Below are 13,015 nucleotides of genomic sequence, written 5' to 3' on the forward strand. Positions count from 1 at the left end.
AAGGCCTCAAGATGTCAAAGCATCATAAAATATAGAAAATAGATGCAATATATCATATCTTCACTAAAAGCTCATCTTGAATGTTTCAGTTTAACAGTGTAAACTTCTTATGCTCAGCTCCAGAGAGAAGCTTTGGGATGGGCACTGCTATACTCTGAACACATTTGATTCATCGCTAAGGAATCTGTAAAACCTGGCATGAGCATCCTGGAAATGGTGAAGTTTAAGGCCATAGATAAGATGGGTCCCTTGGCATAGCAAGAAATGCCAGCATGAGCAATGAGGAAAATATTTTCTTGGCATAGCTCCCTGACACAGACCTATAGGACCTAGGACAAGCCCTGAATTCTAAGCTCCTTCATACCTTTACCAAAAACTATGGGCAGTGGATCTCAATTCAGACCACATGTCAGACTAGCCTGGAAGCCTTAAGAAGCACAGGCCCACTCCCAGGAATTAGATTCAGGGAAACCGGAAACACAGATCACCCATAGATTGCACAACTCTGCTGGTGATTCTGAAGGACATGCAGATTAGGGCCACAGTCTGTCACATCTCTGACATGCCGCACATCCACAACACTTTGGTGACCCTCTAGTCCTGTCCCAGTGACCCAACGGTGTCAACCAGCTCCAACATTCTCTCATATTCTCAACTCATTAGAGAATATTGGGAAATTCATTTTATTTATCTTCATTCTCTCCATCTAAGTCATTTGCTATCTCAAGCACAGAAATACAAGCTAGAATTCAAAATATTCCCTAGGATTTGGGATCCTAGAACCAAGGAAGCCAGCAGGCCACAAATTCTGGGAATTTGCCTGGTGGGCAGATCTCTCTGGCTCTCTTGCAGTTGTGTGTTTGGTCTGAGCTTGTCCCTCATCCATACCTTCTAAAACTGCCTTTGGGTGACTTCTTTCTCATCATAGCTTAACTTGACATTCATTGAAACTGACTTTACCTGAACAAAAGTAATTCGAGAAAGGAGAACTTTAAGGACCCCAGATACTTCCAAGGGAAACTACTGAAACTGGTTTACCTACTCCTATTATGAAGTTCACAGGTTTATACTTATAATGAGGCCTAGTCTCTATCAAAAAAGTTCATAAGGGATCTTCTTACTAAGGTAAAAAGACTGCTATAGCAAATCCATTGAAATGAGGTAATATTATAAGGATAAGGACAACATACTGCCAGAAATCTGCTTAAGAGCAATTACTGCTTCTGAGCACAAAAGGGCATGTTTTAGGACTCCTGGGGGTCAGGATGAGAAGGTCAAGATGGTACTGCACAGCTGCACTAGCTGATAAAATGCACCCTGTCAGCCACAGTCATGGGCCCTCAGCTATTTCTAAGAAAAATTCATCACATGGATCCTCGTGTATCTACAATGAGAATTTTGAACCATATAATTCACATATTTGTGGATCTAGTTCTTAGATTTGGCATGAAAGTGTTTGTTTTAAAAAATTTGTTTTGTGTGAATATTTACTTATGTGTTTATTATTGGAAACATTGCTAAATGTGTATATTTCTCAAAACATGGGGTGTGGTTATTTTCTAGCTTTTTAAGATGGAAACTTTGATCATTAGTTTTCAGTCTTTCCTCTTTTTTTTTTAACACACATATTTTGTGTTATAAGTTCCCCTCTGAGCACTGCTTTGGCTGCATGCCAAGTCTTTTATAGTGTTTTTCATCAAGAAAAATGCCAACCCTATAAAAATTTGCAAGACCTCCCACAGCCCCTGTGCCAGCTTACTTAATTGTTGACCTTTTCTGTTTTCACCCATCACCCTCTCCCTAAGTCAGAGTAGACTTCTGAGCCCTTGGTGAGTTGGTTTTCTTCCTCCCCACAGTGAGGCTTGGCAGGAGGCAGGCAGAGGGCCCTGGAACCACTCCTCCACTGTCGGTTTTATCCTCACAAGCCTTTTTAATGAGAGCCCGATGGACCTGTTTCTCTTCAGCATGGTTGTGATAATCTACACACTAGCCATGGTTGGCAACACTGCCATGGTCTTCCTGATCTGGGCTGATGCCCAGCTCCACACACCCATGTATTTCCTCCTCAGCCAACTGTCCTTCCTAGACATCTTCTTCACCTCAGTCACCGTCCCCAAGATGATAGCAGGCTTCCTCTTTGGCTGGACTAGCATCTCATTTGTGGGCTGTGGGGCACAAATGTTTTTCTTCATGTTCCTTGGGGCTGCCGAGTGCCTCTTGCTGGCCCTCATGGCCTATGACCGCTATGTGGCCATCTGCAACCCTCTGCACTACCCGTCACTCATGAGCCATCAGACCTGTCTGCTCATGGTGGCTGCCTCCTGGCTGGGAGGGTCCATCAATGCCTCCATCCAGACAGCACTGACCCTGCAGTTCCCCAATTGTGGCTCAAGGAGGATTACACACTTTTTCTGCGAGGTGCCTTCACTGCTGAGGCTAGCCTGTGCTGACACAGCTGCCTATGAGCGATTGCTCTTTGTGACAGGTGTTGTGGTCCTTCTGGTGCCCATTGTCTTCATCACCACCTCCTATGCCCTCATTCTGGCAGCAGTGCTTGGGATGCACTCTGTGGAGGGGCGTCAGAAGGCCCTAGCCACCTGCTCCTCCCACTTAACAGTTGTCAACCTCTTCTATGGGCCCCTCGTGTATACCTATATGTTACCTGCATCTTACCACTCTCCTGGCCAGGATGATGTAGTGTCCATCTTTTATACAGTCCTCACACCCATGCTGAACCCTGTCATCTACAGTCTCAGGAACAAGGAAGTGACAGGAGCAATGAAGAAGGTCATAGGGAAGTGTGGGGTGGGGAGGACTGCTTAAGACTCAGGAGAGGGGGTCCTCCTCCTCCAGGATGTCCCTGTGGCTCCAGGAGCCCATTCTAGGATTTTCTTCTGAGATGAGAAGTCAAGAGTCCCAAATCCACATGAAGGGAAGTAAAAGAGGCTGCCCTTCCTTCCCTCCCAGCTGCTGCCCTCCCCTTCAGAGAGTTGTCCAGATTGTCAGTTTCCACTTCTCACTCCCCTCCTCCACCTCAACAAACTCCAGTCTGGCTTCTGTTCCAGACATCCCTTGCTACTTTTAGCAATCAGTCATCATCTCTGTGTCACTAAATGTCCAAGGACATCTCCTCTCTCCAAAGGGCCCCCAAAGTCCTTCATCTATGGCTATTTCTCCAAATTTCTCCTTCATCCCTCTCTTCCAGCTGCACTGGCCCTCTTGTTGTTGATCAGAATATCTAAGCACAATTCTACCTTGTGGTCCTTCAACACAGGGTTCCTGATGCCTGGGTGCTTTCCTCCACATTTTTGCATGGCTTTCTTCTGCACTAGATTTAGGAACTTTCAAATGTGATTATATCAGAGATGCCTGCACTAGCTACCCTGTCCAAAATGGTATCCTTACCCCAGTCCACCATCTCTTTCTAATTTAATTTGTGTATTCTATTTTTCTTTTTCCCTTTAGAATGTGCAATTCAGGGGATTTGAGGCTTTGACTTTTAGTATTGTATCCTCATCAATAAATATTTGTTGAATGAATGGACAAGCCCAAAGATTTCTTACATAATTCCAACAGCATTGTCACTGTTGTTAGTTTCCTTGAAAATCTTTCTTCCTTTGGTGGTGACACCACATTTCTGGTTTTTCTCCTACTCTGGCTCACTCTTTCACATTAAGTGATAACCTGGTGCTAGACCCTTCTTTTCTCAGTCTACGGTCTCTCAAGTCACTCTCATTCATGACCATGGTTTCAAGTTACTACCTAATACCAAAGTCTGTCATACATATTATAGGCCACAACATGTCTCCTCCAAGCTCTTCACCACCCAGCTCCATCTCAATACCCACACTGGATGTTCCAGAGTCATCTCAAATTCATCATGCCAACAAACAAAGTCATGATATCCCCTTCAGGGCTGGTAACTGAGTGAATGCTTCACCAGGTCAGCAGGTTTCTGTCACCACCCACGTCTAGTCCCTCACTAAATCCTGCCCATTTGACCTTCGCTCCTTACCTTTCCATGAGATGCAATCCTTGGGGTTGCAACTACCACCATCGTAGTCCAAAGACACAGTCATTCTTTACTTGGATGATGCAGGAATTTCCAAACAGTGTTCTCTGCCTTCTTTCTCACCCTACCCCACATACACAACCACAGTTTTTTTTTCCAGGATGTGTCTCCAAACACAAATGTAATCACATGCCACCAACTCCACTCATTAACTTCCCCTTAAATCCCCTTAGCATTTCTTATTGCTCTTACATATATCACCATCTAACATAGAAGGCAGCAGGGAGGCAGGGAGGGAGGAAAGAACAGTCCCTGATTGCAGTCTAGTACCTCCAAGTTAGACCATAATTTATCATCTCGAGTCTTTGATTATAGAAGGCAACCATCATAAGAGATGCCAAAATCACTTTCTGTTTTCTTAAGACATCCCTAAAAGTCTTCAAAGGCCAAAAGTCATCCTTAAAGTTCAATCTGCATCTTTTTACTGAAGCTGGATTAATTTTCTCTAAATTGACTCTTCATAAAAATCAAGAACAGCAGGGCGCCTGGGTGGCTCAGTTGGTTAAGCGACTGCCTTCGGCTCAGGTCATGATCCTGGAGTCCCGGGATCAAGTCCCGCATCGGGCTCCCTGCTCAGTGGAGAGCCTGCTTCTGCCTCTCTCTCTGCCTGCCTCTCTGCCTACTTGTGCTTTCTCTCTGTGTGTCAAATAAATAAATAAAATCTTTAAAAAAAAAAAATCAAGAACAGCATAGGGAATTGCATTCTCACCCAAACAGTTCCACCACATTCTCTGTCCAAAGAAAGAATTTACTCAGGGAAGAGTGAATTCTATTCCAAGGGGCTATGTGGTCAAAATCTTATAAGTACATGCCCAGCATCTGATTCCAAAACAGGATTCTTTCACCACTACAGTCCCCCACCTCATACTCCATAAGCATGACCCTTACACATCCTTTGACTCCTTAACACTTACCCAAATAAAGAAGAAAGCCATCATTCACAGTTAGTAATGCATCTGACCTCATGCCTTTAAACAGGTGGGCAAGCTTTGAAAAATGACAGGTAGGAGATAATCTGTCTGTTCATCCCTTCCTGTGATACAGGGAGCAAGTTGTCCCCTAATATCCAGTTTTACCTTCTTTAAAAATATACCCAATTTTAACTGAGCAGATACTGCCTAAAAATATATATTTCCCAATCACCAATGCAGTTAGGTATGGTAACATACCTAAAGTGTGGCCAGCGGACCATAAGCATAAATGTATGTGCCTTCCAGCAGTGTCCTTAGACATCAAGGCAGAATCACAATCTTCACCACTCTTTCTTATTGGCTGACACATAGTCATGACAACCAGAGCTCTTGCAGACAGCTTATACAAGAGGTAGAAGCCAGCAAATGAGAAGGGCTAATTAACAATAGAGAAGGAGTGGAGGAACAAGATGGTGGAAGAGGAGGAGACCTAAATTTCGTCTGGTCCCAGGAATTCAACTAGATAGGGATCAAACCATTCTGAACACCTACGAACTCAACAGGAGATCGAAGAAAAGAATAGCAGCAACTCTCTGAACAGAAAAGTGACCACTTTCTGGAAGGTAGGATGTGGGAGAAGTGAATCCGAGGCAATATTCAGGAAGATAGGTGGCGGGGAGGGGGCCTCCGTCAGCCGCTTCTGGCAAGTGATAGAGCAGCAGAGCACAAAATCAGAACTTTTAGAAGTCAGCTCTGCTGAGGGACGTCGCTCCAGTGGCTAAGCGGGGGGTGGAACACTCGTGGGGACAGTGTGGTCTCAGGACCCTCGGGGTCACAGAAAGACTGGGGGTGACTGAGTAAGGCAGAGCTCCCAGGGATTGGAGCAGGGAAGCCAGCTGTAGAGACAAAGCCGAAGAGTGGTCTCTCAGCTCTGGGTTGCCATAAACCATGATCTGTGGCTCAGTCCAGCCACTGCTCTTCCAGCAGGAACCCAACAAGCAGCAGATCCGGGGAGACTCCCCTTCCTCCCCCAGGAGGAGTGGAGCAGGTGTGCACCACAGGAATCTGCTGGGTTTGGAGACTCCAAATGGGGTCGTGTGCCAGAGATAGAAACGCTCGGTCACAGGCCAGGTGAGCATGGAGTGTGGCCAGAGACCAGGGAGACAGAAGTGATTGACTGCTTTTCTTCGAGGGCTCACTGATTAGTGGGGCCCCAAGTTCTTGGCACCTCTGGGGCCAAGATTGGGAGGCCGCCATTTTCACTCTCATCTTCCAAAGCTGTACGGAAAGCTTGCAGGGAACAAAAGCTCCCAAGAGCAAACCCGAGCAGATTACATAGCCCGGACCCAGCAAGGGCGGTACAATTCTGCCTCTGGCAAAGACATTTGAGAAACATGGCAACAGGCGCCTCCCCCAGAAGATCAGCAAGAACAGCCAGCCAAGACCAAGTTCACCGATCAATGAGAATGACAGAACTCCAGCACTAGGGGAATACTACACATAGAATTCATGGCTATTCTCCCATAATTCTTTAGTCTTTCAAAGTTAATTTTTTAAGTTTTCTTTTTCTTTTTTTTTTGAATTTTTTTCTTTTTCCCTTTTTCAACCAACATCTTATCAATCCCCTTTTAAAAAATATTTTATACTTTTCATCTTTACAGTCATATTCCATCCCTTCATCATATTTACCCTTATTTTGTACATATATAAGTTTTTCTTTCCTTAAAATTTTGGGAGGCACTTTCTTCTAACAGACCAAAATACACCCAAAATCTAGTGTGTGGCATTGATCTATTCACCACTCTGATCATATTTGATCATATTCTTTACTTTTTTCTTTCTTTCCCTTTCTTTTCCCTCTGGTTTCAGGTCTCTTCTGATTTGTTTAGTGTATATTTTTCTGGGGCCATTTTTACCCTGTTAGCATTTTGTTCTCTCATTCATCTATTCTCCTCTGGACAAAATGACAAGATGGAAAAAATAACCTCAAAAAAAAAGAACAAGAGACAATACCAACTGAGAGGGACCTAATCAATATGGACATTAGTAAGATGTCAGAACTAGAGTTCAGAATGACGATTTTAAAGATACTAGCTGGGCTTGAAAAAAGCATGGAAGATATTACCGAAACCCGTTCTGGAGAAATAAAAGAACTAAAATCGAACCAAGTCAAAATAAAAAGGTTATTAATGAGGGGCAATAAAAAATGGACGCTCTAAATGCTAGGATAAATGAGGCAGAAGAGAGAATTAGTGATATAGAAGACCAAATGATGGAAAATAAAAGAAGCTGAGAAATTGAGTGATGAACAAGTACTGGAGCACAAGGATAGAATTCAAGAGATAAGTGAGAGCATAAGACAAAACAATATTAGAATAATTGGGATCCCAGAAGAAGAAGAAAGAGACAGAGGGGCAGAAGGTATATTGGAGCAAATTATAGCAGAGAACTTCCCTAATTTGGGGAAGGAAACAGGCATCAAAATCCAGGCGGCACAGAGAACCCCTCTCAAAATCAATAAAATTAGGTCAACACCCCGACATCTAATACTAAAACTTAGGAGTCTCAGAGACAAAGAGAAAGTGCAACGATGTGGATGGAACTGGAGGGTATTATGCGGAGTCAATCAGAGAAAGATATGTATCATATGACCTCACTGATATGAGGAATCCTTAATCTCAGGAAACAAACTGAGGGTTGCTGGAGTGGTGGGTGGTGGGAGGGATGGGGTGGCTGGGTGATAGACATTAGGAAGGGTATGTGCTATGGTGGGTGCTGTGACTTGTGTAAGACTGTTGAATCACAGACCTTTACCCCTGAAACAAATAATACAGATGAGCATTTCAGGGAGAACATGACAAATGTTGGAAATCTGCTTTGACGCTTATCAGACAAACATCACTGGGAACACATCTGTAGCCAATAAGGTTTATTTATTACTTTCTGCAACCAAGAAAACAGTCACCATAAGGGACCATGGGAAGTCTCAAAAAGGATGGATTAAGGATGGAATATTAATAGAGTTATTCATAGGAGTTAGTCATAGGACAGTACTGGCCAACACTGATCAGAGTTTAGAAAACAGAGAATTGCTGCAACAATAAATAGTCATATCTTTAGAAGACCTGTGTACAGTTACTGTTAAATCTGTTTGTGTTATCTTGAAATATATGGATCTGAACTAAGTGGTGTTAAAAGACCTTGAGCTTGGATATGATCTGATAGTCATATTTTCACATGTTTTCACACAGTGTATCTGCTTTGCAAGTCAGAGTGCAGTCCATTTTCAAAAGCTGTGTTTTTTCCTTCAAGTGTTTTCCCCCTAATAACCTGACAGAGGGGCAATTTTCTACTTTATTACCTGTGTATTGGAGAACTGTGCCCAGAGTGCCAGCCATCACCTGGTGGATTATCTGAGTTAAAGCCAGACCTATGGTGAGGTATGGAGATCCTAGACACTAAAATCCAGTTTAGAGTTCATCTCAGATTTGTTGGGGGATTAGCAATAGAAGTTAGGATGACAGAGTCAAGAGAAGACACAACCACTGGGACAAGTAGAGCCAGTCATCATACTCTTCAACCATAGTCAATGTAATGCTCAGATACCAAGCTGGAATGAGGCAGTGCCTTGTCTCTTGATATGAAGATGAATCCAGCAGGCTCCTACTGGAGTTGGAGGCTGGACTGGCACTGACCCTCCTGTGCCCCCATTACCTTATGTGTGACCTGTTAATCTCAATAAATCATTTAATTCCAGTCTTACTACATAGGCTCACCTGAAATGTTTGTATTTCCTCTCTTCATTTATTACATAGAGAGTTTCTAGTCACAGAATGTTAATCTAGGGAGGCTCTTTTCAATACAGTAGCTATTAGCCATATGTAACTGCTTTTGAGGACCTGATTTTTTATTTTCTTTTAATTACTTTAAATTTAAAAACTAATACTTTACTCAGTAATTGGGAAAATTTTTAGTATGCTTGAAGTATCTTGGGCATCTGAATCTCCTTTCAACCATAAATTTTATGTTATTTATTTTTTAATATTTATTATTTGAGAGAGAGAGAGCAGCCGTGTGAAGGCAGTAAGGGGAGAGGGAGAGAGAGAGAGAGAGAATCTCCAGCAGACTCCCACTGAGCATGGAGCACAGTGTGGTACTTGGTCTCACTACCCTGAGATCATGACCTGAGCCAAAATCAAGAGTTGGACACTTAACCAATTGAGCACACAGATGCCCCTCAACTATAAATTTTATAAGATCAAAATACAGATTAAGGATTTCTCCTGAAAATTAAATGTTCCCGTGAAAATTGAAATGTTCTCTGAGTGTAAAATACTCCATTTTGAAGACTAGCACAAAAAGAAAGAAAATGTAAACTGTTTCATTAATATTTTTATTTGATTACATGTTGAAATAGTATTTTGGATATATAGGGTTAAATAAAATATATTACTAATGTTAATTTCACTTGTTTCTTTTTACTTTTCCTAGTGAAGCTACTAGAAAATTTTAAAATACAAATGTGGTTCACATTGCATTTCTATCAGACAGTGCTGGTCTAGATTACCAAAAGTCCAATGAGACATTTACCTTAGACATTTTATATTTTCTCCCTTGTAAGGTGGTATGCTACCTCTTCACTTAACACTTTATGTAGGGTCACTCTTAACATTTTTTGAAAACAAAATTAAAAGTTCTCCTTCCCTAGAGGGAAGAAACCAGAAGGAGTCCATACGCTCAAACATACTCTGGTGGGAACAGGAGTGAGAATGTTGAAGAGACTTGGAGTAAGAGTTAGAGCATTAGTAATGGCAGGTCCTGTTCAGGGACAGTTGTCTGGGAGTTAGAAATCTTATTGTGTGACTGTGTGAGAGTAGAGTGTAGCAAAGGGCACAGTAGAGCAACTCAATATGATAGCTCCAGGGTTTGGACTATTTAAGTTTAAACTGAGCACTGGGTGTTATACACAAACAATGAATCATGGAACACTACATCAAAAACTAATGAAGTACTGTATGGTGACTAACATAATGAATAAATAAATAAATAAATAAATAAATAAATTTATTACAATTAAATTTTCCATTCCCCAATCTAACCACATTCCAAGTGTGCAATTACTTCAAGAACCAAATGGATTACTTGTATTATTTTCCTAGGGCTGCTCTAACAAACTACCACCGACCAAATTACTTAAAACAACAGAAATGTACTCTCACAGGTCTGGGGCCAGAAGTCTGAAATCAGATGTTGGCAGGGCAACATTCACTCTGAGGCTTAAGTGGAGAATCTGTTCCTTGCCTCTTCCAGTTTCTAGTGGTCTGTGGCTATATTACTACAACTTCTGGCTCCATGGTCTCATAGCCTCCTCTTTTCTGTGTCTTCTCTGTTTGTCTCAAAACTCTCTCTGCTTCTCTCATAGATACATGTGATTGCATTTAGGTCCCACCCAGATAATCTTGGCTAAATTCCTCTTTGAGATATTTAACTGAATCACATATTTTGCCATATTAAGTAGTAGCCACAGGTTCTGAGGATTTGGATTTGGACATATCTTTGGGGCCACAATTCAACCCATTACAATATGTATTGGCACAAATATATATTTCTTCATCACTGAAGAAATATATATAACACTTGATGAATGGTCAGAAATAACCCAGGAGTTGGTGAATCTGTCACAAAGAATGAAGGCAGTAGAGGCAAATGTCAAAGGAGTATGTTGTTTTTTTTAATTGTAGCAAAACAAACAAAAAAACACATAACAAAATTTTCCCATCTTAATCGTTTTTTAAATATGTGATGTAGTCCTGTTCACTGTATGCACATCATTATGCAACAGATCTCCAGAACTTTTTTTATCTTTCAAAATTGAAACTCTATTTCTATTGAATAACTCCTCTTTCCCCCTCCTTCCTAGCCCCTGACAGTCACCATTCTACTTTGTTCCTAAAAGTCTGGCCATTTCAGATACCTCATATCAAGCTGTAATTATCTTTTTGTGACTGGTTTATTTCACTAAGCACAACGACGTCCTCAGGGTCATGCATGTTGTCGCTTACAACAGGATTTCTTTCTCTTTTAAGGCTGAATAATATTGTTATGTGTATATACCAAATTTTGCTTATCCTTTCATCCTTCATGGGGCAATTAGGTTGCTTCCCCCAAAGAAGCACGGTTTTTACAGGTATTGCAAAAGCAAGGTCTGAAAACACCTATGGGAGGACAAGAAGAATTCTAACATTTTTGCGCTCAGAGGTAGAGGGATCCTTCATTTAGGGAACACATACTGACAGTGCCTTCATGTCCTAGACACAGCGCTAGGGACTGGGCATACACTGGATCATGCTCGTGCACAAGATCCCTGACTCTCCAAGCGCTCAGTCCAGGCTTTCTCTGTCAAGGAGGTGAAGCGCGTGTCACAACACGCTCTGAGGTGCCCACTCTGAGTGCATTGACCACCCGGAGCGAGGGTGGCAGCCCTGGCCGGAGAGTTAAGCATTTAGGTACCCTTTCCTCAGAGTTTTTGACAGTAGGTAGGAAAGAGGATCAGTCATGGTAAGACCTCTATAATTGGTTGGGGTGCGCTGGGTGAACAGCACAGAACCAGGAAAACGTGCACGCGGCTTTCTGGTGTTTTCCCCATTGTCTGAACGGTGGAAACAGTCCACCAGGCTTTTTCCTGTCACGTGGGACGTGCGGCGCCAGCATCTCATTGGCCAGGACTCTGGGGGGGGGGCGGGAAGAACAGGAGGGACCAATGGGGATGGGCCTCCCGCGCATGTGCAGTGCCCTTTGGTTCACCCCAGGAAGAGCTGCGTCCGGGATTGCGGCACCAGGTGCGGCTGCGGGCTCCTCGTCTGCCGGCTCGCCGGGCCGCACCGCCCACCTGTGTTGTGCGGAAAGCCCAGGCCAGCGGCAGTCTGCCTCAGGCTTGCAAGCGTGGGCCGTTCCGAGTCGCAGGTGCCTCGAAAGCCCGATCATGCGGCCGCCCGCCTGGCTCGAAGGGGCTGGCAGGGGCTCACAAGCGGCCCCCGGGGCGGTGAAGGCCAGCCTGGGTGGCCCGGGCGTCCCTTTCCACGGGCCTTGGCTGACTGCCTCCTGTCTCCACAGAGAACGGAGCGTGGCCTCAGCCATGAGCCCGGCAGCGCCAAGCAGTCTCCTCCTGGCCTGCAGCCTGGCCCTCACCCCGCTGTTCGCAGGTGAGAGGAAGGGGTGGGCCCTGCGCGCCTTCCCGCGCCGCGCGTTCTCACGTGCACAGCCAGCTCGGCCCTGCGCTCGCACCTTCCGGCCTCCGCCCTGCCGCCCTCCGCCGACTCCCCCGCCGGGGCTTGCTCCGCGGGGCATCCGGAGAGGACGAGCGGTCTGGTTCCTGTGTCTGCCGGCCCGCGCGGGGCGCAGAGTCCCGGTCCGCTCCGTGGGCCGAGCCCGTCCTGCCTCAGAGCAGGGGATCGTGGGTCCCCGACCCTCCGCGTTTTGAGGGATACGGGACGAGCGAAGGGTTGGCGCGTAGTACGTTTTGGTTAAAGGAGAGCTGCTGCTGTGTTTCTCCAGAGTCCACCTCATATTGAGGCGAAAGAGGAGAGAGAATGTTCAGCCCTGAAGTGGGAATCACGGCCCTTGTCTGAGTAGTTCTGTCCCTTCCGGGATTTCCCGGAGGCCTGCGGGACTCCGTGGGGCAGAAGTCGTTCAGTTGGTGTCGCGTGCTCGGTTTTAAGTTCATCTGTTGTCAGGGTGTCCTGAGCGAACCTGCTCCATCATCCAGGTTGTCCAGCGGCCCGGTGGCCAGAGGCTCCTCCTGCGCTCGCTCCCGCCGTCAGGCCTCCCCTGCTTCCCTCAGACTCTCGGTTCCCATCTTTCTTTTCAAAGGAAGGGGAAGAGGTGACGGGAAAGAGACTCACGCCTCCTCGTTCCCGCTCCCGCCCACCCCACCTGTGGGCCGGCCATCACCGTAAAAAGAGTTACCACTCAGTGAGAGGAGTGAGTCAGTTTAGAATTTTTTTTTTTAAGATTTTATTTATTTATTTGACAG

At 44.6% G+C, this 13,015-nt stretch overlaps 1 protein-coding gene across 1 annotated transcript; it reads left to right on the forward strand.

Moving 5' to 3' along the window:
• The first annotated feature begins 1,890 nt into the window (after positions 1-1,890).
• On the forward strand, positions 1,891-2,823 carry LOC110581198 (olfactory receptor 2T1-like). Its single transcript, XM_021690949.2, has one exon. It carries the CDS (start codon positions 1,945-1,947, stop codon positions 2,821-2,823), a length of 879 nt encoding a protein of 292 aa, XP_021546624.2. The 5' UTR covers positions 1,891-1,944.
• The last annotated feature ends 10,192 nt before the right edge of the window (positions 2,824-13,015 follow it).

The sequence above is a fragment of the Neomonachus schauinslandi genome, chromosome 7 (assembly GCF_002201575.2).
Source record: "Neomonachus schauinslandi chromosome 7, ASM220157v2, whole genome shotgun sequence".
Classification (NCBI taxonomy): domain Eukaryota; kingdom Metazoa; phylum Chordata; class Mammalia; order Carnivora; family Phocidae; genus Neomonachus; species Neomonachus schauinslandi.

Bases quoted from the DNA above. Each gene is read 5' to 3' on its own strand.
- LOC110581198 (XM_021690949.2), top strand. From the start codon at position 1,945: ATGGACCTGTTTCTCTTCAGCATGGTTGTGATAATCTACACACTAGCC.